This window comes from Panthera pardus, unplaced genomic scaffold (assembly GCF_024362965.1).
Source record: "Panthera pardus isolate Hobbes unplaced genomic scaffold, ASM2436296v1 HiC_scaffold_27, whole genome shotgun sequence".
NCBI lineage: Eukaryota > Metazoa > Chordata > Mammalia > Carnivora > Felidae > Panthera > Panthera pardus.
The window spans coordinates 97182337-97208823 of record NW_026526843.1 but is presented as its reverse complement, the minus strand read 5'-3'; the positions used below and the strand labels follow the sequence as shown (position 1 = coordinate 97208823).

General features: G+C 35.8%; 1 protein-coding gene across 16 annotated transcripts in view; it reads right to left on the bottom strand.

Moving 5' to 3' along the window:
* Positions 1–26487, bottom strand: part of DMD (dystrophin) — a 2111713-nt gene that overhangs the window by 1325705 nt on the left and 759521 nt on the right. For all 16 annotated transcript variants that reach the window (XM_053892047.1, XM_053892050.1, XM_053892044.1 and 13 more), the window contains 2 exons: positions 21091–21214; positions 7957–8044 (listed from right to left, as the gene is read on the bottom strand). In XM_053892047.1, coding sequence (XP_053748022.1) covers positions 7957–8044; positions 21091–21214 — 212 coding nt within the window. The remainder of the gene's footprint in view (positions 1–7956; positions 8045–21090; positions 21215–26487) is intronic.

Below are 26487 nucleotides of genomic sequence, written 5' to 3'. Positions count from 1 at the left end.
TAATAGCTCTGATATTAGGCAGAACCAAGTTCAAATTTGAATCCTTTTACTAAATGAGTAAACTAGGTTCAATTATTTGGTCTCATTGGATCTCATTTTTCTCATCTATGAAATGAGGCTAAAAGAGAACTGACCTCATAGGATACCTATGAGGGTTCTGAGTTAACGTGTGTGAAGAAGTTACACAAAGTCTGACATATGCCAGGCAACCGATAAATATTGGTCAAAATTATAGACAATACCATGTAGCTAACAACAATATAAAGAAATTATATCCTGGGGCATCTGGGTGGCTCAGTTGGTTTAGCATCCAACTCTTGATTTTACCTCAGGTCACAATCTCATAGTCGTGAGACTGAGCCGCACATCGGGTTCCGCAATGAGCATGGAGCCTGCTTGGGATTCTCTCTTTCCCTCTTCCTCTCTCTCTCTCTCTCTCTCTCTCAAAAAGTAAATTAATTAATTAATTAAACAAAATTTAAAAAAAAGAAATCATATCTTTCAAATGTTGACATTGGTGATAGTGGGGGTCTTTTTTTTTTTTAATGTTTATATGTTGATTTTTGAGACAAAGGGAGAGAGAGAACATGAGAGGGGGAAGGGCAGAGAGAAAGGGAGACAAAGAATCCGAAGCAGGCTCTAGGCTCTGAGCTGTCGGCACAGAGCCTGATGTGGTGCTCGAACCCACGAACTGTGAGATCATGATCTCAGCAGAAGTCTAACACCCAACCGACTTTCTAATGCCCCGGTGGGGGTCTTTTTAATGACTGCAAAGGGGTCATTTATAAAAAAATTAATGACTAATATTTTAAAAAGTTAGTGCTAAGTTTATATAATATGACACTAATATGGGATATAAAAATATATGTCGAAACTTTTCAAAGAAATCATATCAACCAGTGATAAATTCCTGAGTTTATTAGCAAAGCTTGGCACATTTGGTCATATATCTATAATCACTTTCAATTCATGTTCTAAGGGGCAACCATACCAAAAATGAAAACAAAAAACAACCCAGAAATTCCTACATGTCACTGGCAAAGATATGATGCTGATCACAGAGAATAAGATATATCATGAAGGATTTGCATGGAAATGTTGTATTAATTCATGTGTGAATATACTTCCTGCTCAACAAGAGTGTAATCTGTCCTTCTAAACTCTAAACTCAGCTTAGACTAGGTAAGGAACAAATACAGTGTACTTGTGAACTCACACAATACTAAATCAATAGCTTACTTCATATGAATATGAATATGAATATGAATATGAATATCAAGTGATACCCACAGACACAAAAAACCAAACACAAACATGCACATGGTCTCTTTTGCTTCCAGTTTGCTTTAAACTACTTGGGGGAAGGATCAAAAGCACGGTCACATGGCACATCACTTCATGTATCTCTCTGTAACTAAAACTATAAAACCCATTATTTCAACTTCATGAATTAATCAGCTATCTATTATAAGAAAGTTCCTTAAAATTTGTGTAGAATAAATAAGGATACTGTTTTTTCAAGCGAATACTTGCATATGAATAATTATACTATTCTACATAACTGCTTTATGTGTATTTCAAAGAATTACATGTTCCTTAACTCAACTGAAAATTTAGTTTTATGACAGTTTTTAGGTGTAAATATCTGAAAAGTTTTAAGCATCAATCATTTGACCATCTGTTTTTCTAAATTTTTGTTAGCTACTTAAGAATACAAACACTAACTCACCAGGCATTATGAACAATACTTATGGAATCCATTTTTTAGTAGCACATTAGAATCTCAGGGATAATGGATCATAATCCATTCACATCTCATATTCTAAACAACCCCTGAAATAGTCCATGAATAAATATATTGCACCCAGAGGAAATGGATCATTACTTCAAGTGCATCCATTAATTTTATTACTTGTGTACAGTGCATAACAGACTGTTAGAATAATTTTAATTGTGCACCACCTTCCATGCAAGTACTTCAGAACTGCCACTTAAAGTGAAGTATTCCTCATCAAGTATATTCATCATTAGCCATGAAGCCAGGGTAGAATAATGCAAAACCTGTGTTTTCAGAGCTCTTGAATTAGAAGAATATTTAGGATGAAAACTTAAAATAAAGTTTCTAATAGACTCCAATTTTTATTGAATATTAGGTAAGGGTCATTAGAAGTCAATTTGGCATCCAACGTAACCGCCTAAAATGTAATAGAAATTTACTGAGTCCATGAAAATAAGGCTTGAGTAGTGTAGACTAAATTCTAGAGGTTTCTTTGGCCACACTCACTTGTATACAATTGCTGTATCATTTTTTAAATAGCTTTTAAAAATTAGTAGGTTTATATAAATTTATACCCCTCGTGAATATAATGCATAAATTACCACTTGAGCTCTTTCTTCAATTTTTCCTATTTTTAAACATCACTGAATTATGAGACAAAGGCCAGATTCCTACTTATATTTGTTTTCGTGACTAATTTTCTCCAACAACTGTGACCACTGTGACCTTCTCCCTTTCCTTCTCTCTCTCTCATACACACACACACAGACACACACAGACACACACACACACACACACACACAGCAAGAAGTCTTTTCCCCTGGAGATTGGAATCAAAGAATAATGTGCCACTCCCTGTTGGGATAAGCACTGGGTGTTGTATGGAAACCAATTTGACAATAAATTTCATATATTTTTAAAAAATAAGAAAAAAATAAGAAAAAAAAAGAATAATGTGCCACTCAATTAAGAACATTTATTGAGTAAGAAGTCTGTGGAGACCATTACCCAAGCAATACTAAAAAAAAAAACCAGGAGACATAAATCAAACTACCCAGAACCAAGGAGAGAGTAAGGAGGATAAGAGAGGAGAAAATGGGTGCAACTGTGGAAAGCTATTCATTTACGATGGAGGGGCTGGACTATTGCAGACAGTACTGTTTCCAGGCCCCATGGTTACACAGATCAGTCGTGAAATGTCTTCCTATTAAACAATATAATTAGAAGAGTTATTGTCACTGAAAATCCTTCACAACGATGTGAAGAGAAGCTAATGAGAGGTCTGGCTTTGAGATGAGCCAGTCCAACTACATACAATCCGCGTCCTTATCCATCTAACAAAATTTTGTTGCCCAAACTCAAAAGACATCATGTATATGAAGTACATAATGAACTACAAACCAAAATACTAAAAATACAGTTACATAGTTAATATTAAGATAAGAGGTGTTCTTGTCTCTGTTATCGGTCTGTACTATTTAATTACAATCCTTAGCCAACTTACTATTAGGTATTATTTTATACACTATAATCTAACACTCAAGGGATGATCGTTTTGAGATATTCTTCTAGTCTAATATACTAATAATTACTACTTTTATTTAAACGTTTCCTTAATGTGATTGTCTTCAGACTCTTAATTAACATACAGAAAACTACAATTAGAAATTGAAAGTGAAGCTCAGTTTAAGGTAGAAAACATCACTAACCCTATTAGATAATTATATCACAGTATCTCCTCTGCATATTGTAGTCAAACAATTTTATGCGGGAAATATAAAGGTGGGGAAACTGAGCTATGTTTACGTGTGCTTTCAAATAAATGGTTTGATGTAAGTATTTTCTTGGTAGTTTTATTAATAATAAAGGAAAACAATTTATCTAAACCAGGCATTTTTTAAAATACCTGGCTGCTAAGGAGAACAAATAGAGATGCAAGGACATTATTTTACAAACAAAATTAAGAATAAAGTCTAATCTAAATAGGTAGAAACAAAGTAAGCAAATGTTTAGATATAAAAATATTCTAGAATGTCCTGAAATCCTATCATCTCACTCATACACTGCAAAGCTTTGGCTCTCAAGTAAGCAGATCAGTTTTAAAAAAACTGTTTGACATAAATCTTAGGAAATTGGGATTCCTTAACTAATAATCAATAGTAATGATAGTGTAGCAAGATTCTTTACCATATTTAGTTGTTAAATTTTCTAAAATTTTAATCATTTTATACCAATTTTGTATTTACACGAAAAATTATTTTAAAAAAACTTAAAGAAGGTTACATCGTATCCATGAAAAAAAATGAAATAAATACAAATTTGGAAGCCCTCCTTCTCGGTATAACACAGCTGCAGGAAACATAATTAGATCACTAGGTACCCAGTCTCGTCTCCCAGTCACTCTCATTAAAATTCTAGAAAGCCAACAATTTCTTGAGACTGAAGTTATTATTCCCATCTTTCAGAGTGACAATAAGTTTCATAAAAATTACATGTGTGAAAAAACTTCTCTAATAAAGAATTTCTCTTCACCATCCAACACTCTCTCAAATTACTCCCATACTTATCCAATCAAATGGTGTTGACAAGAAGCACAAATTTAATGTTAGTTCAGAAAGAATATAGGTAAGGAATAGATAAGCCAGTTAATTCTACCAAAATCCATGTCAAAACCTTAAAAACATGAGTTTTAAGCTAACACTCTCTCTGTTAGTGGCACTGCAGTCTCTTTTTTTAGCCTATTAGGATCAGGAACATCACTCACACTCTTACAAAAGAAGTGGGACATCCTGAAGGAAAATGTTCCACTAAGCCTTAAAGTATGCAAATAATTTATTCAACCTCCCTTTTTTGGGTATAAAAAAAAAGGTTGCAAATAAATTCGTAAGAGTCTCCTACTGAATCTGTACATACTTCCCAAATATAAATCATTCTAGTATAAAACTCACAATATAATATTAAAATTCACACTATATTTAAGTGTATTTTAATATTCTGCAAATAAGTCTTTGCATTTGATAAAGTACAGTCAAAATGAAAATTATCTTAAGTTGGTTCTAAGTTCTACTTGAGCCTGCAAAACTAAACACATGTTACGAGAAATCGTGTTTTCAGGACCTAAAACTGATTTTGAACAAAATTCTGTGACATCAAATCAAAGTCACTTCTATATTGGCATCATGGTACCTTACACTTGTAACAATTTTAAGACACTCGCCCTTTTTCTTAATTTCCTTTGAGAAACTGCCTTCAAGACTGATAGGTTTTGTTTTCTGCATTTCTTAGGTGATGCTAAAAATTCATTCTTTCAGTAGATATTTAGAAATGGCCAAAAGGGATTTAGAAATACAGCTGATGTGCCATTCCATTTTGTTCCAAAACTGATGCAAAATATAAGTATTGAGGATTTTTTTTTGCATGTCTTCGATTTTCATTCTGAAGAAAAATTTCAAAGAGGAGTTCTGAAATCATTCCAGAACTTTAAAGAAGCACTGTAATCTTGGGGTAAATTATCTGAAGTAAAAAAATTCAGCTTTCTATGTATACATACATAGAAAATATAGCATTTATAAAATGTTTTTAAAAATAGTTATGTCATTCTTTATACATATTTCACACTATATATGTTAAATGTTGTGAGCACAATAAAACAAACTATCAATATTTGTATCAGTTGAACAAGATTTTAACATCATACAAGAATGACTTGTCTTTATCTTTATTTTGGAGGCCAAGGTACCTGGTTAAAAGGCATATACATTTACGTGAGGTCATAAATGAAGTGCCATGATTCAGTGGTTATTTTCCTTTCCATAAATAAAACGGTAAGAATATATGTGTGTTTTATACGGTTATGAGTTTTACTTTAACTCCACAGCCTAAATGTGAGAAAAGAAATTCTGGGCTTGTAAATTTCAGACCTTAACTTTCAGCTCCCTGAGCCACACCAGTTAACTCTAGCTTTTGGTTCTAGGCCCCTGCAGCCAACGTAAATTAGGGTTAGGAGTCCCAGTGAAATAATACCTGGAGAGGTGTTCCAGGCATTTATTTGTGTGTCTGTCTTAACTCACCAATTGCACAATCACATAAAATAAGTATCATGAATTACACTTAATTCTGTGTAAGACCAAAAAGGAACAGAAAGATAAGTTACAGTCTTTGAGTCTACTTTTTAGTAATCATATAAACTGTTTGAAATAATGGAGCATAAGAGCTATGCTCTAGCTACAGCCCAAATTTGGGCCTGATCATCTAACCGTCAGACCTTATCTTTATTGGCCTAACAGATAAGAAGCTTAAAATTTGATCAATAAAGTCAACCAGTAAGGAATGTCACACGTCACACCCTACCTCTTACTGCTCTTTGTTCTCCTCACAAGTTGCCAATATCCTTAGAAGTATTATTATTCTCTGACCAAAAATAACTCCATTACTGCCTTAACTTTGCTTTGCTAGGAATTTCACCAATCTGTATTTATTAAGGACCTAATGTATGTCTTGATTTTTCTTGAGGTCTCCAAAACTTAGAGCTATGAGGGCATTAATCTAGAAAATGACATCATCACTAATCATATAATCCTTTTAATCCTATCTGTGTTTCTTTTTTAATTGTTTTAATGCTTTATTTGTTTTTTTGAGAGCCAGAGACAGAGTGTGAGTGGGGGAGGGGGAGGGAGAGAGGGAGACAACAGAATTCGAAGCAGGCTCCAGGCTCTGGGCTGTCAGCACAGAGCCTGTTGTGGGGCTCGAACCCACGAACTGTGAGATCAGGACCCGAGCCGAAGTCTAATGCTCAACCGACGAGCTACCCAGGCGCCCCCTATCTGTGGTTTTAACTACCAAAAAAGTCACTCCCTTCATTTCTAAATTTTAACGGTTTTGAATAATGATTCGAGGTAAGGTACACTTGATATGTGATTATAAAATGAGACCATTTAAAGGTATAGACTTTACATTGGATTATAAAAATAAAAAAAGTGATAATATAGTTCCTGGGGTAAATTGCCTAACAGCTACAAAACCATTTTTTAGATAATACAATTTCATTTAATACAAGTATGCTGTTATCAAACTCATCAGTCAAAGCACCCAGCAACATACATACAAACAATAACCTTTCAGTATTTTACATCTTCTATGTATTCATTAACCTGTTAACCCAATCTTTAGCCGTCATGTTTGCTTGTTTTTATTGTTAACCAAATACAGTCATGGGGCTCATTAAAAGAAAAAAAAATGAATTGATTTCCTAGGAAGATCACTGAACTTTTTAATGCCAACATGGCAATTAAGGCAAAGAAATAATTCATACACAAAAATTATGCCCCAGAATGCAGGCAGGTTCTCAAAAAAGCTGACATGTACAAAAAAAAAAAAAAAAAAAAAAAAACCATTTGTTACATTTGGTTATTATATTCTTACAAACGTATCCTGTGAAATATGTAAAAAAAAATCTTGTCTGAAAATACCCGAGTCTTATAAATTACTTCTATCTGGAAGTGAATAGAGTAGCAGAACAATGGCAATTTCAAACAGGTTTGTTCACAAGTGATGTCAATAACTAGTATTTTGTTCAGAAAAGTTAATTTTAATTCATTCTTAAAAAAAATTGTTAGCTTTGCCCTTTTACCTTACTCAAAAACAGCTGAAGTTAAAAAAAATAAACTTTCCCCTGAGGAGTCATTTGTAAAAAGACTAAAAAATTAAATAAAGAGCAACAGAAAAAATGTCAAATATATTATTAGCAAAAGGTTTGCTGATGAGGCCTTACACATAATTTTAGTCTGTTCAGAAAAATATATTGCGAGAATCACTTAAAATCAGATGACAATCAGTTTCCACATAGTATAGGATTGCTTACATTCCCCATGATTTCTGCAAACCTTGTTTTCTTAAATTACTTGGACAAATGCTAGCAGGATTTGCATTAAAATTGATTTCTCCGCAATAGATTGATAAAATATTCTAGCACATCCCATTTTCTTCCATTGGACTCAAAGATGAATTTCCTCTAATAATTTCCTTAGCATTAAGAAAGAATAATAAAAAGCTCACAAACCCACTTCAATTTAAATTTGCATTCAGGAAGTACTTGTCTGATATAATTCAGCTGATAAATATGAACCTATGTGTTTATCAAATCCCTAAGAAGATTATCTAAATCAACTCCGTGTAATTACCATTCACCATCTGTTCCACCAGGGCCTGAGCTGATCTGCTGGCATCTTGCAGTTTTCTGAACTTCTCCGCTTTTTCTCGCTCTATGGCCTGCAGCATGATAGCAAAGGTGAGTATTTCAATACAAGGATTGTGAAGCTACACAGTAATTATAACTTCTACCTGCCCTTTCAAGCCTTAAGATATTTCACTCTGTCAGCTTATCGTGTGAATCTAAAGACGTCTTTCTCAAGTTTCTTGGCACCAGAATCATCAAAATGACAATGAAAGCACAAACCATTTTCATACCGAATTGCTACTACTTTTAATAAGATCTCTGCTCTGAACTTTTTTTTTTTACATAATAGTTTCTGATGCATTGTAATATAAAACTGCAAAAAAAAAAAAAGGAACAAAAGCAAATTGTAAGAAACAATCAAATGATACAGTGACAGATAATTAAAAATGGAATTTGTCTTTTAAATACACACCACTGAAGTTACTCTGAATAACTTATGTATTCTGTATTAAAATCAAAGAAAAAAGTCTTACGAGTATATAAAAAGGGAAAAGCGTACCAGCAGGAATATTTTAGCAAAATAAAACCCACCCATATTTATCAAAACACAAGACTGCAGGTTAATTTTTCTCTCTAAAACTGTCAAAGTACTCCCATTTCAAGGAAAAATAGATTCAGTTTCAAAATGTTTTCGAAATCCCTTTGTTCATTTCTCCCAACATAGAGTTAGCCTTTGAACAATGAAAACACAATTATTTGAATTAACGAAATGGAGCATTTGATACCCTTGGATTTAGCTAATAATGTCTCTACAGAGATATTTTTAAGATCACATAAAATACCAGATTGTAAAATGTGATACATTAGAACTGCATGACCATAGTCATTAACAATGAGGCTGTAACAGTATGCTTTATGTCGTAAAACAGAACTATTCACAGAAAAAGCAAGCTTTAAGTCACTTAACATATAGCTAGAGCCACACTCCTGTGACTAATAGCGTAATACAAAGATTTCATTGAGTTTGTGACAGATTATTCCACATCAGACTATTTTTCTAATTTTTATTCAGATCTCTAGGCATTTAAACAAATATTCCAAGGTGTAATACTGGAGCACAGGTGGGAGGCATATAATCAATAAGTGCACACTCTGCAGAGCTTTGTTCAATAGAATTTTCTTCAAGGACAAAAATATTACACATCTGTGCTGTCCAGTACAGTAGCCACTAGCCACACGTGGGTACTGAGCACTTGAAGGGCGGCAAGTGTGACTGAGGAAACTAATGTTTAATCTAATATAATTAAATTTAAATTAAAAAAGCCACAGTGTGTCAAGTGCCAACTGGAATTACACAGTGCAGATCTAGAGTCTTCCCTCTGAAAGCAAACAAAGACAAAAAGAAAGGTATGTCAACTAAATATAGATATAGATATTATGGCAACATCAGAAATACGTTTAGGGAAAGATGTAATCATCTTATTTCTAGACAAGACTATTTCCCAAGCACACCAAATGATGGGAGTGCTCATACTATAATCCATACATTTTTAAGTATTTAAAAAGATTCTCCAGTTTAAAGAAATAACCACAAATGAATGGAGGGCTTTTAAAAGTGATTTTATGAAGAGTTTCATGAAATAGGATTACTGGATACAAGGTCAAGAGGACAAAATGCTAAAAAAAAAAAAAAAAAAAAAAGCCTATAGACAATAGGATATATCCAATCAGGAAAAAAAACAAAACAAAAAAAAACTAATAAACAAAATACTAATTAAAATTTAGCCAAATAAATAAATGAAATAAAATACTGTAAAAGGACAGTCTTCATTTCTGTTTTTGTTTTTTTTAAGTATTTATAGCCTATCTGGAAAATATACTTTTTATGTTACACTGTCAAGGGCAGCAAATGAAAATTCAGGTTCATGTCATCAGTAAGTAAACTCTAAAAGTGATAGACACATTTTAATATCTTGGATTCTACTTGAAAATTTCAAAGCACACAGATTGTGGTGTTTGGGGAGTATATGCTCCCAGGATCCCATACCAATTAGCAGGTGAAACTTCTGGGTTACCTTGAAAGTCATTTTCACAAAGGCATTATCAAATTGTTGACACAAGTATTTGCACAACCCTGGGAGGTCCTAACTTTCTAGTAGAATTGAGAAGTCCATGAAAATAAAGTAGCCACAGCATTTTGGTTAAAGGTAAGAACCTAGAAGAAGTTCCAAAATTCCCATTTTCTCAACTTTCAATTTTTGTCTTCTAAATTCTCTGTTCTTAGAAAGTAGCTTATTGGCACATGTTTTCAGTACTTTAAATTTATTCTCCATTAAAACGTAAATGCTGTTATTTGCCAAGGACTCTGAGAACTTTAGAAGAGAAAACATTAGCACATTCTAAATAAATACATAACATTCACAACTACCAAGATCTATAGCAGGATCTGGGGTGTTCCACATTTGAACTACATCAGCAAAAGGGGGGCCAGAGAGAGAAGAAAAAAAATATGTTTACTCCAAGAGAACAAGAACAACAAACTGGTATTCTCCTACTGAAATAGTGTTACAGTTAGCCTTTCCTATCAGGAGTTTCTATTTTTACTACAGTGAGGTTCTGTTTTTTTTTTTTTTAACATGAAATTATACAAAGAGTAGAATCAGAACACTGTATTGTCTTTATAAGGGATGAAAAAATTATCACTGTCCTTCTACATGTCATGATCATCATCATTTTATTCTAAGCATCTAATTGAATAATCAGTTAGTATCACTAACAGAAAGGAAAACTTCTAACTGATTATTTCAGGGGTAACTAGCTTAAATATCTAGTTTGGTTAATCACATTATTCTAGTTATTCTAATATACATATAATAACAATAACCATCACAATAAAAGAATAAGTTATGGAATAGGTACTCTTGCTCTTAAAGTTTGACAGAAGAGCAAAGTGAGGCACACACACCAAATGGCAGTTTATGTGCATTATTTCATATGTATTTCATAATAATTCTGTAGGATAGAAGGAACCAGCAGTGTCTTATCCTCTTTTATACCAGAGAAAACGGAGCATCACCAAGATTAAGTCATATATACAAGATCGTAGAAGTAGAAGGCTTTACATCCAATCTTAGAACCCTGATAATCTATTTACAAGTTCAGCTCTCTTTTAAACACACTTTGTTGCTTCCAAGGGTATTCCAATGAAAATTAATCAAACAGCTGTGAACCTATCCAACCACAACTCACAGCAAAAGTTACCCGATAGTTCAGATATAGTCAAAGATGACATTCAAAATATTTAACCAGTAATGCAGTCTGGGCTCCAAGGTATCAGAAGGAGTTCCTGATCACTCAGAATGGACAATGAGTGCCTACAGGCTGACTGGCCACTCTGTGTATGGCTCAATTATCGTACCCCAATGCCGGATGTCTATTATACACAAACTGAGTAACGGGTTATAAATAGAGACATAGGTCTGAGAAAGAAGCATTTAATGGCCACGACGTCATCTGTCAGTGTGTAGATGCTATCTGGGTTCTCCTAAGTAACATCACTTTCAAGGGGAATGTTGGAAAATAAAGAGAGGTAATGGCACAAATGTACCTTGAGGGGTATGAGCAAGACAGTGAAGAGTCCAGAAAACGTTTCATTTCTTTTTTTTTTTTAATTTTTTTTAACGTTTATTTATTTTTGAGACAGAGAGAGACAGAGCATGAACAGGGAAGGGGCAGAGAGAGGGAGACACAGAATCTGAAACAGGCTCCAGGCTCTGAGCTGTCAGCACAGAGCCCGACGCGGGGCTCGAACTCACGGACCGGAAAACGTTTCATTTCAAACACAGCTAGCTATAGGTGGTTGATGAAAAGTGAGGAAATTTAGGGTAGCAAGGAGACAGTAAAGAAGGTAATGAAAAGTTTTGGAGTCATTCTGTTCTCAGATGGTTTGAATTCCATCTCCACTGCTTACCAGCTGTTTGACATTTGGAAAGTGATTCAACCTTTCTGAGCCTCAATATTTTCTATGTAAAATAACAATAAAGATACCTACCCTCCAGGGATTCTGAGAAGATTAAAGGAGGCTCTTCAAATAATTTATCTCCCAAACTGGGACAATTCTTGCATAGTAAAATGGAAATTTAGAAATAATTAAGCTGTAACAAATGGAATGCCACAAACGGAGAATGGCCCAAACTGCCACATGTGGGCATTCTACTGAACGGTGATTTGAATAACTTTAAAAACAAGTTTAGGAATCAATTTTGATCTAAGAGTTGATTAGAGTACCTTGCCCACGAAAAGGTGTGACAAGAATCCAAGTAACCACATACACAAAGTGTTAAAGAAGTCTACTAAATAAAAAGCACTGACATTCCCTTTTTTGCTGGATCCAGACACATACTCATTCTTTCTCAAATGAAATATATGAATGTCTGTGTTAAAATAGGTCAGATTACTAGTTCCTGATGCTTCTACCTTCTCTCATTTTCTCAGAGAAATATATGTAAAATGCAAAGAAAAAGTAAAATCAAAATCACGTGACCACCACAAAGTGCAGAGAGAAACATGATTCTGGAAAAGGGAAGGCATAACCCTTACTTTAAAGAGGCACGTGCCACCAAAGAGAAAAAGGGGCCCTCCAGAATTCTCCACTGCAAAGTACAAATGAGCCCATGGCAGAAGAGAAGATGAAAGAAGAACAAAAAGAAAAGAGAGAAAGAGAGAAACTGGTCCTCACACCTGTTCCCTTATTCAGTGCCATCAAAACTTCCTATTAATGACACCATTAGCCCCCATGCTACCACATTCAGTGGCTGATTCTCAATTCTCAACTTGCTTTAATGCCATCATTTGATCCACAGGATACTTCTTCAAAATGTTTCTTCATTTGCTTTCCTAGATGACGAGTACACAGTTTTACTCCTACGTCAAGGACACTCCCTTTACCCAATTTCCTGTGCTGGTTCTTCCACATTGCCCTGGATAGATGTATAGAGGCTACATCTAGAGCGTCGTTGTTTCAAGCCAAAAGCTTATAATCCTTCCTGACTGTTCTTTTTCTCTCAAACCCCATATCCAATCAATCCCTCAGAAACTCCTGTTGACCCTAACCTCAAAACACATCCAGAAAATGATGTTGTTACTGTGCTCACTACTACCACACTAGTAAAACAAAACAAAACAAAACAAAACAAACAAAAACCCTCCATTATCACTAAGTGGTCTGGATGTTTCCAAACAGCCTACTAAATGGTATTTCTACTTCCATCTTTGCTTTCTGATGGTATATTCTCAGCACAGCAGACCGAAGAAGCCAGAAACAATGGAGGTCAGCTCAACTCTCCAGTGGCTTCCCTTCCCTCTCTGAATAAAAGCCCAAGTCCTAACCAAGGTCCATCTTGTATTAACCTCCTTAACTTCTCTGACCTCAGCAGCTGTGACCCAACACCCTAATTCTTCAGCTCCGCCACATTCTGTGGTTCTCTGACACTCTAGGCAGGCTCCTCCCTCAGTCCTATCCGTTCTCTCTTCCCTCTCCATGAAATGCTCCTATCTCAGGTATCTATAAATCACTCACTGCTTTTAGATCTTTACTTAAAGGTCACTTTCTCAGGGAGGCCGGCTATTGCTACTCTATCTACACACACACACAACTTCCTAGCCCTCATTCCTCCTTTATTTTTGCCTCGGACAATTATCAATAACAGTCTATATATTTTGCATATTAATCTTGCTTAATTTTCATCTTCCCCACTGAAAAGAAATTATATAAGATCAGGTATCCTCGTGTACCTCCTTCTTCATGTCACGTCCAGTACGCAGAAGAGGGTCTGGTACATAGTAGACACATAGTAAGGTGAGGTCTACTGTAGCATAAGGCCTCCATATAGAATATTATTCTCTCTCCCACCCTCCCCACCGTTAAAATGCTCTATGAAGGTGTAAATGTAGAACAAATTCTAGTAGCTATACATACAGCGATCACAGAACCAGCCTAGGAGGTTAAGTGCTGCAAGCTCAATAAAGGGAAGCTGGATTAAATGAAAGTCTTCTAGAAGATGCAGGTTAGATGGGGAGTTGGGCACATTGGCCCGCTTTCCAACAGGACTGTTACGAAGTCCTGATAGCAGTAATAAGCAATTACCCAAACAGAAGACAGCACCACATAAAATTCATTAAATCAAAACTTAATAGAATCTTACCTTGGATGAGGAAAAGAAAACAAAGAGAGAAAAAAAAAACAACATAATGCTTATAATATTTGTTACAGAGTAATGCAAAAATACCACACTGCAAAAACTAGAGGGAGTGTAAACTCCCAACGATGGTCTACCAAACAAAATTTCAGCAAACTTTTTTGGCATCCTCACTGAGACATCATGGAGTCCATGCCAAAGTAATAGCAAACTGGCAGCCTAGAAGAGCTTGAGTTCCACAGAAATGGAATGAAATTTCAAGATCACAGAGACACGGATCTCATAAGGAAGAAACTAAAAATGCATTACCCATGATCCAAACTCATACTGGAGTTTGTAAAATGTAGAACTGACACTAAACAAAAGAGACTTTTTCATGACTATGGTACTAACCAGGATTCTTTGGACCTCAGAAACAGATAAACAAGTGTTCCAGTTGGCTGGTAGAGAAGAGCATATCTTAAAGTACCCTAATTAAGTTGTTCCTGCATTTTCAGATCGTGTCATACTAGGCTAACATGTCAAAATGTTTTTTTTTTTTTTTTATCATTAGAGAATAAGAGTGACAACTGTTAATTGGTCTCAGAAATTTGGGCACTATATTTTTCTTAGATATTTTTCTAGTTTTTAACCATCTTCAGTCTTTACTCCTCTTCTATGGCTCACTTTCTCTCTCTCCACTTTCTCTCTATAGACAGACACATAGATAGATAGACAGATAGATAGATAGATAGATAGATATGTAAACATATATGTGTGTGTATACACACACACACACACACACACACACACACACACACATTTATATATTAGCTTTCCCCTTGTTTTCAAGGCCAAAATATCAACTGAATGCTTTTCGAGCATGACATCCATTTTGTTCTATGCATTTCATCTTCACTGTTAGTCCCAGTATCTCTAGTTAGATTTCTCAACACCATACAGAGACATCTTTCATGAAGGGCACCAATTTTCTTCTTGCCAAGAGCAATGCTTCTTCGAGCATTAAGAACCGATGACTAAAACTACCATTTAGAAATCACCTTGTTCAGGAAAACATCTCTGCCCTAGACATTATTATCTTTCTATAATCTTTCTTCCTCAGGAAACTCATCCAGCTTTTCTGTATATCTGTTTCCCTATCTCTGTTTATCGCATGTGTATGTGTGTGTGCGCATACACATACACAGTATTTTTAATCTTAAAATTCCATTTTATAATAGAACATATACTTTTGAAATGATTTTTCTTAACAGAGTATTAAATACTTTAGTCAATATATATTTAATATATAAGCATAGGTTTAGAAGCTGCTACTCACATTCTAAAGTATCTAGTACAGATAATTTCAAGAATACAATAGCTAAAAAAAAGACATCAGTGAACCATTCCATAAGGAATGTATCATTAATTTCAAAATATATTAAAAACACATAAAAATTCTTGGAGGTATCAGGCAATTAAAAATTCTAAAATGTGTAACTTCAAGTGCAAAATAAAAGGCAAATGAGTTGTATTATACTATAAAGAAAGAAGAATCATAATTAAGTTTTAAGCAAAGTATACAAAGAAGGGAAGTTTACTCATTCTCTAATAAGTTGATTAAAAACACTCTATGACCTCTTCCTCCTTCTTTATCAGCATCTTTTAAAAGCCTCCTCTTTTCATGACATCTTCTCTAATTAATATGAAAGTAAGTTCCAGATTCCCCAGAGGCCTACCCTGACTTTAGAAGCAATTAATTTTCTATTCACTTAACATTCTATAATGAAGTTTTGCCCTTTGACAGAAAAAGTAATTTATTCACTCAAATGTTTATTCAGAAGTTGTTATATCCTTCATATTGGTAGCAGGGCTTGACTTAAAATGTGCCCGAGGAACCGAAAAAAAAATCACTTATTCCTATAGTCAAACATCAGTTGTGTTAAATACCAGGCCCTATATTAGGCACTGGCATGTCAAAACCAAAGTAAGCCAAGCCAAAACAAACAAACAACAAAACCAAATTAAGCTCCCATCCCTAATGTCTAGAAACCCACACTCTAATCAATGTTACAATGGCCAGCAATCAGGTTGGATAAGTAAAAAGGAATTACATCATGGTATCCTTCATAAAGGCAATGTGAAAATACTGACTCTGTCAATGCCTTCCGGCCAAAGGCCACCAGGAACATGTCTATAGATTAACAAAGTTAAGTTGAAAGGTGTAGGGCTGTAAGAAGATAGAAAGACTTTATCGGAGTTGTGCACATGTAAGGTGAGGGGGTGGTCAAGGAAGTAATGAGATGTTGTAAGGAAGCAGAAGTGCTTCTATGACTGGGTATCTTAAAAGGTTTTGTCTAGGCGGCAAGAACAGGGTAAAGAGACTAAAGCTAGGATTAGTAAGGCGACATAATTTGTCCTATCAGTGAAGATGGGGGACATGCAGTCACTTGGGATGGCTTTCACAATGTTATTTTTTTTGTGTCTGTACTGAAACATGATTACAAAACGGTCATTTTTTGTCTTGATCCATCACAATCATGAAGTGGTCTTGTCTAAGTGTTGGCATTCGGAGTCGTTGTGCATATTCAACAGGACAACATCACAGACTAGCTATGAGCACGGGCACAGCATCGAGCATCTCTCGGTCCTAACTGAAGAAGCCAAGCCAGCTCCTGATTATCAATGTCTGCTTTCTGCTTTCTCAAATGAATATCAACAGAGGCATAACAGGGTAATATTCATGTCTTACTAAGTTCGCTTTGACAGAACTCATGCTAAAACTTCTAAAGGAATACAACATTGGTGGCAGGGAAGACCACATAGGGATTGGCATCTTAAACAGAGGTGAGCCATGATACTAGCTTCAATGAGGGTTGTAGTGATGCGAATAGAGAGAACAGGACAGTTTCAAGAGCTGGTAGGAGAATAAAATTAATTGAACTTGGTTAGACTGGCAAATGGTAGGAAAAGATCTAGATGACCAGTTAGCTTTTAGGTTTCTGGACTAGGGTGTCAAAACAAAGAAAGGAAAGAGAAATAAAGGAGGGCTGGGGAGATCATGAGGTTTATTTTCAGTTTTCAGGCAAATATTCAATTAAAGTCTATTAGGCAAGTAAGCAAACGGGCTTGGGCTTTAAGGGAAAGGCATGAGCTAATGATACAAAGTTGGGGTTCATTAGAAAATAGATGTTATTTGAGTAGGAGGGAAAGAGGATAATCCAGAGAAGAAAAACAAGACAATAATTGTGTAGAATATCACTATTAAAGGAAAAGGGGATAAAACAAATGACCAAAATGTTCAAAAGGAGACCAGTAGATAATGGTAGCCCATAAACCCAGAGAGTAAAGAATTCCGTGAAGGATAAAGAGGTTAATAGAATCTAGTCCTGCAGAGAAGTTGAAGAACATAAGGCACAAAAATGGGCCTATGTGTTTATAGGAGAGGAGGGGTTTAGTGAAGATACGGACATATGGCTGAAAGGAAGCAGGTTCTTTAGGACATACACACAGATTAGCCTTGAACAGCCAAAGCACCATCTCTTCCAACAAGACAAAGGAGGTAAAAAAGGAATATGAGAACAAATACACACAATTTGTGAGGTATTATCTTAAAATAAGAGGGAAAGTCATCTACCATAAATGGTGGGGAAAAGTTTAGGAGATCCACTAAAAACGTGAAATAACTGTTGACAGAAATAGGGAAGAAAATGTACTAGGAATGCATGAAAGCTTATGGAGAAGTACCAAGCAATCTGTGTAAATACCGTATTTCAGGAAAAGAGTCATGTCTGGCAATGAAACATCTATAGTTATGCAAGTGGGTAGCTGAATTGAGGAGATTAGGGAAATGGCAACTTTTGGCGATAGCAGGACAGCCTACGGGGTCTGGGATTTTTATGGACGAAGGTACAACTTGGGTGGAGAAGATGGTGATCCTAATGCCAAAGTCTTCAATGAGAAAAATAATATTATAAAATGGTGATAGATGGCTATTGGGCATCAAACACAAGGGAAGAGATTTTTACATAGAGAGCAGTACCTTTGGAATTGGCCCTGGGAAGTGAGGAAACGAGCACATGTAAATGAGTGGCAAAGTCAGAGTCATGAGTGTTAGTGGTGTTCCTGAGGGTCAAAGTGGTTTCCATGGATGCACAGAAGGCGTACACAGGACAGAAAGTTTCCTTCCGAAGAAGGGCTTCAGAGTACAGAGGGACTGTGAGCAGGAAGGCACGAAAAACAAGCGAGGCAGAGGAAAGAGAGTGTAAAAGAGCAGAGAGATGAAGATACAAGAAAGCACAGATGAATGGAGAGACCTCTGTTCTGGGTGGTAAACCCGGATAATTGAAGTAAAAGAAATGTAGAAAGAATTGGCTTGAATATTTCCAGGACAACTTGTTTAAAAGTTGATTTGGTGTCAAGGGAGCAGTGGCTCCAGAAAGAGCCCAAGGTCTGTTGACCTTAACAGCTGGTATGAAGGCTTTCAAGAGAACACTGTACAGGTGTACAATCACCTTGTAGTAAGACTACACTGTTATTTCAATTCCTACCTTATATTACCATGTGCTCAATTCAAAAAGTTGAGTAGCTTTACCTATGAAGTCAGATTGCAATTCTCAACTGTGGTGACATTAACACAATGAGTAAAGGAACTAGGAGTCTGGTAAAGTCCCATATTGTGCCTTAGAGTACTGATTCGCAAATCTTTATGTACCAACAAATCACCTGTGGATCTTGTACAAATGGAAATTGAGCCATTGGGTCTGAAATCACATATTTCTAATAAACTCACAGATGTGGCCAATATTGGTTGCCCAGGGACCACTTTGAGTAGAAATGTCCCCTAGAATTCAACTTTTAAGTAAGTGCATTATGTTGATTATATGGATAAAACACATGGCTAATAGATAAGGAAAAATTATGTTAGGTTAAAAAGTACTTAAAACTGAACTGATAATGTTCGAGGATATTCTAACTGGTTGAAAACTCATGAAAGTAATACCTGAAGGAAGAAGACAAGAGAAAGAAAAAAAAAAGAGGGTAATATTTAGCCATTTTTAATGGACACCTAAAAAAGAATACCATTCAAGTTCATGAGACAGGCCTCCCATGTATTCAAAGTAAGTTACATACACTGACAGGTGAACAATTAAGAAAACTAATGTACGCTTAAACTGCATATCCATCATCATTACTATGTATTTCTCTCACGGATTTTTAATACATATATATTATATTTAGCCTGAAGCAAATGTCTAGGTAAATCATTTCATGCCCTATTTTAGTAGGCAATTAAGAATGATGTTGTTATTTCTGAAAATGAGAGTAGAAGTTGATAAAGGTGACTCATGCAGCATCAGAAAACCACTCATACGACATTGTACTTTTTTTTTAGTACTTTCAGTCTGTCATTGCTGACACTATTGATTAAATGCAAATTGCTTCTAGGTAACCATATGATAACAGGAAAATTTTGAATTTATATTCTTGAAATGCTGGAACTCAATTTTCCTGCTTGATCAGAGCTGTTTTAAGATACAGAAATAGGATGACAAACAGATAAGTAGATTATTAAGATAAATTTTAAAAAATGTAAATTAGCTAATAAAATGTCTACCCAAGGTGACTTATACTCTCAGTGGCCAAATTTGTCACATGAACTTTAAATTGTATCTAGAGTTCATCTTCTCTAAGTAATTTTCCACTCATAGAATTTCCCTCCACAATCCTAACAAATAATATACCTCCAATAAGTATACATTGAAATAACACTATTTTGCTAATTTTCTACCATATATATATTATGCTCTAGTTTAATTTTAAAGCTAAAACATTCATAACATAATCATAATGTTCATTTCCTGAAATTGTTTATAATAGTCTATTATTATACTAAGAACATTGTATATAACTAATAATGCATTTAAAATAACTTTCCAATGTATAAATAGTTAACTCTGAGACATGTTGGTGGAATAATCTGCGCCCTCCACCTCAAGCAGCCTAAAAAATAGATTATTTTCTCCTAGAAGAAAATCCTTTCTTGTTCTCCAAATGTTCCAATTCCACAGCAAGTATTAGCTTGTATCTAAGAAAGTGTTGTATTTGTAACAACCTAAGGGAGTTTGTATTGTATGAAACTGACTGCTCAAAACATAAAGCAGAGTTATCCACTCATGTGACCTTCCTATAGCTAAAACTATTTGACATTCAGAATATTTGTTTCTTTAGCCTGCCCACTATGGAGTATTTACTGTGCCTGTTAAAACTCTCTCACAAACAATTGCCAAAATGGATGTGTTATAATCGTGAAGTTGAAATATCAAAGTCCTGATAATGTCCTTGAAGATGAACCAGCACTTATTAAATTAATAAAAATCCCTATTGTGAAGGACACAACTATGATGTCTCAGTAGAGAATAAAAATAGCAAACCACCTCTTGCTATAAATAAATACTGAAAAAAGGCTGGACATCTTTTAGTTATGGTAATGCAATACATAAATATCTGGAAAATGCAAATCTGTTATGACAAGTACTAATGAGTATAAAGAATAACTTTTGGATGATAGCGAAAGCATGAATAGGGTCCTAAGTATATTTAAGGGTCTATATACTATTCTGCAAGCTTGCAAACTCCCAGCCTTCAGGTGACAGAACAAGACATGAAGGAAAATCAATATGAGTTCATGTTATAAAATTGTTAACTTACAGCTAAATAATATAAAAGTTAAAGAAGGCTTATGAAAAGCAATCCTGCTTAGTCACAGCACAACCAGGAAAGATTTCTCTATGCTAAACTCTGATTCTGCTTGATATGCAAAACATATGTTAAAGATATATTTAAAAGGACTATATCATACTGCTTTAATCTTTTCAACTGATAGAATGAGACAGTACAAAGCACAGAGTTTACAAGCAGCAAAACTTAGGAAAATACATAAAATTTAATGCATAACCTACATTGACTTTTTCTTTAAGGTCTGAGAAGTTGCCTTCCTTCCGATAGATTGCAAATTCAGGACTCTGCAACACAGCTTCTGAACGAGTAATCCAACTGTGAAGTTCAGTTATATCGACGTCCAACCTAAGACAGGAAAAAATAAGGGTCATTATTTCTTGATTATCTCTGTCTCCTGTGAGAAAAAAAAACAAAACAATCTATTCACATTACCATTCTCCTTCCAATCTGAGACTCCTGCCTGATGCCCCTGTTCCTGTTAATAGCACTACCATTTCCCTAGTTAGGTAGGCTCAAAATTTGGAATTAGCTTTGATCCCCAGTCTTATGATCGTGGAGTTCATTTTATTAATTGCAATGTAGCAACTGCCTCCCTACAGCATCTCCTATAAGCTATCACTCAGCCTCTGTTTGAATGTTTGCAGTGGTTGAAAAATTAGTACTCCCCAAGACAACCCTCTTTCTTTCTGGAAAGTACTTACAGTAAACAAGTAATTCCGGTCAGTAGCTCCCATTGAACCATACTTGGATATCCATGCCTTTATGCAGTGTCCACCAATACAGACTCTGAAATGGGCTCTGTGACTTGCTAAAGCAAACGGGATATTACTAAGGGTAATGCAAGCAGAGACTTGATAGCTGCTTGCGCTGTCAATCCTGTCCTCTTAGAACATGCACTGAAAATGCAACTGTTACCTCAGAATTCCAATGCCCCATTAAGGAAGCTCAATCTAGCCAGGTGGAGAGACAACATGAATGAGAACGAGGCACCACGCATGTGAATAAAACTTTCACCTGTTGACCCATCTCAAACACCATTGAATATAACCAAATGATTCTCCAGCTGATACCAGAGCATCAGAACTACCCAGAGAACCCTGCCCACATTGCAGAAGTGTAAGAAAACATAAAGAACTGTCATTTTAAGCCACTAAATACGGTGGGTTGTTATGCTGCAATAGACATCTAATCACATGCCCTAATATTCACAAACATTCTTTTATTGCAGAGACCTATGGAGTCAATGGGATTTAATGGTTGGATCAGGTCATTCAGATATAGTTAAAGCAGAGACTGGAGGAGAGTCATGGATGGGTTGCAAGGGTGGAGGATGTCTGTGCATCACTTGAAATTCCAGGCACAATTCTAAGTGTGTGTGCATGTTTTCTTGAGAAAGAGTCCCTAATTTTATCAGCACCTGTAAAGAACCTATGAAAAGAGAATTTAGAAATCATCTAATCCAAGTTTATTAAAACAACAGGCAAACAAAGTCCCCAGAAAAATATTTACTCGTATTTCATAGGCAATTTGTGAAGTAGAACGAAAGTACAGATACAAAATTTAAGACCCCAAGTAATGTACTTTAATCACCATGCTGTATCTTCTTATCCAATACAGCACTCAAATAGGTGAAATCAACTCTTTAAAACCCCTAGAAAATATCTGACAGTATCCTACCCTACTTCTCATTACTTCAACAGCTAATTCCATGGCTTGCCAGTCTCTTACTTAAAATTTGGTTCCTAAAGAGATCATGTGAGTAGCGTTTAGTACAATCAGGAAAGAATACACAATTATCTTCTTGGATATGCAGCCTATGAGTTCAACCAATGTTTTGATTTCCACATTAGACTTTTAACTCACACTGAAGTTAAACTGAGCTAAAACTTTCCAGAATTTTTCACATAAACTATCACTAAACCAGTTCTCCATAATCACAAACTTAGAAGCTGATTTCTTGAATTCAAATTTCAGGGCTTTAAATCATATAAACCTGATGAAATTGTGCATATTACTTGCAGGCTACTGTTTTAACATTAAGCTAATACAGAGCTTCAGAGAGCACAAAACACTTCCAAAAACATATTCTCTTTTTACGTTCTTAAAAAAGCCCGTGGTAAGATCTTATTAATCTCTCTGCTCATGTAAGGAGATGGAAGCTCAAAGAAATTGAACTAATGAATCTCAGACTGTTAGTACTATGGAGAAGGAACTTAATTCATCTTGTTTACCATTATATCCTTCACCTCAAAAAAGGCCTGGTTCAGAGTAACAAGTATTTACTGAATGAACGTTACCCAACTAGAAACAGAAGGAACAGAGATTTGAATTCAGAGATTTCGACTCCAATCCCATGTCACTGAAAGTCAAAACTTTTATATGCATGTGGACTGTAAATATTTATGGATTTTTATTTTATCATACATGGTGATTCTTATCTTCCCTACATTTATTTTTTCTCCCTCTAAGGTCAGTTATTGGGTTTCCTATTTCTTCATTCAAAATGGTGATATTGAAACAGAATCCTCTTGCAGGCTTCTTAACATCTCTTTTTCTCTCTTTGATGTTAACTCATTAAATCAAATCTTCGACTCTGGTCATGTAGCCACCTACAAAATTCAGTGCATGTTTTCCATAAGAATGTTTCAGAAAGCATTTTTGCTTTTCCTTTCCTACAGTATAAACTTCACTGTTTCTCTCTGGCTGCAGCCATTCACATGCTAGTGCATGGGGCAAGGCAGAAGTGTTGAGATGTTAATACCACTAGGGTGAACTGAGGGTTGATGGGGGGTGGGAGTGAGGGAGGATGGGTGATGGGTATTGAGGAGGGCACCTTTTGGGATGAGCACTGGGTGTTGTATGGAAACCAATTTGACAATAAATTTCATATACTGAAAAAAATTAAATAAAAGTAAAAAGAAAAAAAAAGAAAAAAATTGAGAACTGAGGGTTGATGGGGGGTGGGAGGGAGGGGAGGGTGGGTGATGGGTATTGAGGAGGGCACCTTTTGGGATGAGCACTGGGTGTTGTATGGAAACCAGTTTGACGATACATTTCATATTAAAAAAAAAAAAATACCACTAGGGTGACACCAAGCGAGAGCTGGGAATTGGTAGATAAATATTCCAGCTCCCTTGCCCTTCAGCATGACCATCATGATCAAAGTTACACACAGTGCCTCAGAGGGTTCCCAGAAAGACTCCTCTCCAGTTGCCTCCCAGCAATAACCCATGTGTGTATCCTTTATTCTTTTCCTAACCTCACTTCTCCACTTTGCTTCCAATTCTCCCATAAACTATTTGCACCTAGATCTTTGTCTCCAGATCCAGTCCTGGGGGAATGCAATGACCAACAGCCTCAAATGAACCCAGGATTCTGCCATATTGAGTTGTTTTCAACTTGAACTCTGACTCTCCACAGGAACTATTTTAGACTTTTTCTAAAGATCTCAAAGCACTAACTCATCCTCCTTCTCCAGCTATCCACAGATGACATTTTTTATTACACCAAGAAAAGTGCAGCTATCAGACTAGAATTTCTTCCACTTCCTATATTCAAATATTCAATCTTATCTGTGAGCACCCTTCTCATTCCCTTCTCTTATATTTGAGCCACTTTCCCTTCTTTATCTAGTCAGTCCCTCTACCTTCATTTGATACTTTATTCTCTTTCTTCTTCTCAGGCATGTGAGCCTCTCAAATTTTTGTTACCTGTCTACCATAAATTCACCCCTTCCCTTTCAAGTGAATTCTGCATACAGAAATTTAAACTTATTGACTCATACAGTCAATACTTTTGAAGTAAACTCTCTCCTGACCCTCATATTCCCTTGCAGCCATTGTCTTATCTTCTACACAGGCACATTTTTCAAGAGTGATGCAGTTTACTGTCAGTTTTCCACCTCCTTTTCACTCTTTCCACTCAATGTTGTTTCTCACCAAAAACATTGCTTAATATAGCAATCATGTCACTGAAGCCCACGGAGAGTTTCAAGTTCTTGCTATGTAGCAACACTGAACACTGTGGACCACACTGTCCTCCTTTTGCCTCCATACCACTCTCTTCTATTTTGTCTTCTATTTCTATGACACCGGTAATTTTTTTTTCTTTGCAGGCTCATCCTTCTCCACCCACTCATTACGTACTAAAGTCATCAATCATCTTTTATTCACTATATTACTCTCTTTCACTAGCAGTCTATTCATGCTCATGACCTCAATGGCAAGCTATAGGTGTCAATGACTCTGAAATATGTATCTCTAATTCAAGCACTTCTTCTGAGCTCCACAGCTCCATAATTCTAACATACCGTCTCCACTTGCTTGCTGTAAAAGCTCCTTCAACATAAAGTGTCACGACTTATTGTTTGCTCTTTTCCCCCAAACAGGTACTCTCCCAGTGTTCCTCAAATCTGTGAATGGCCTCACCACCTGTCATCTATAACATCTTCCTCTCCTTACTCTCTCATAATCATTTGCAAAGCCTAATCCATCATTCTATTTCTTCTGAATGTGTCTGCTTCTCATGGTCTCCACAGCCGGTACCCTCATTCACCCTGCCATTAAATGTAATCAAAACTACTGCAATGGCCTGTCAACTGGCTCTGGAAAACCTTTCTAGAATCCTTCCATCTAGTTCATGCATTGCTGGCAAATGGTAAGTTCTAAAAACATATCTGAAGGTACCTGGGTGGCTCAGTAGGTTAAGTGTCTGTCTGACCCTTGATTGTGACTCAGGTCATTATCTCATGGTCATGAGAGCAAGCTCCATGTCAGGCTCCGCACTGGACATGCAGCATGCTCAAAATTCTCTCTCTCCCTCTCCCTTTGCCCCTCCCTTACTTGTTCACGAAACAAACAAACAAACAAACATATCTGATTATGTTACTCTCATCCATAAAATCCCTCAAAACTGTGCATTTCTCTTACCATACAGACCAAAATTTCAATACAGTCCTGATCTGGCCATAACAGATTACTTAAGCTTATATTCTATTTTAGCCTTTATTCAAACCCTTCCAGAAACAAATCTCACTTCAAGTTTTTTAGGGAGCGCAGAACCACACTTAACTTTTGTCCCTACTCCAATGAAGTAAAATACTTCATTGACTCTTATTCACCCAGCCATTTAGAACATTTCTGTCTTGGAAACTTAGCTGCTTAGCATAATCCACTTTGGCCACTTTGGTCAAACTTGTCCCTTTTCCTTGAAATCAGTGTGACCCAATTACACACCAAATACACTCTGACTCATAAAGGTGAGATATAAATATCAACCATTCACTGTCCAATTTTCCCCCTTTGGACTTGATCTCTTTGGTCTTATTCCCTGCTGATTTAGACTGCCTCTAAGAAAGACTGCTCTGTTCCACCTACAGGCCCACGAAACTAAAACTTAACTAAAGCTACACGACTGGCATTACAGCTGGGAGAGATCTGCTAAGACCTATGGTGGAGAAAGTTTTCTACCAGCCAGTCCTGGAATTTACACTGGTCTTGTTGACACACATGTTATAGTTATCATTTACCACCACCTCCAATCTATTTCAAAAAAAGCTATGTATTCAATTTGACAGTAAATGTCATTCAAAAAGAAATCTTCTAAACACTTTTAGACAT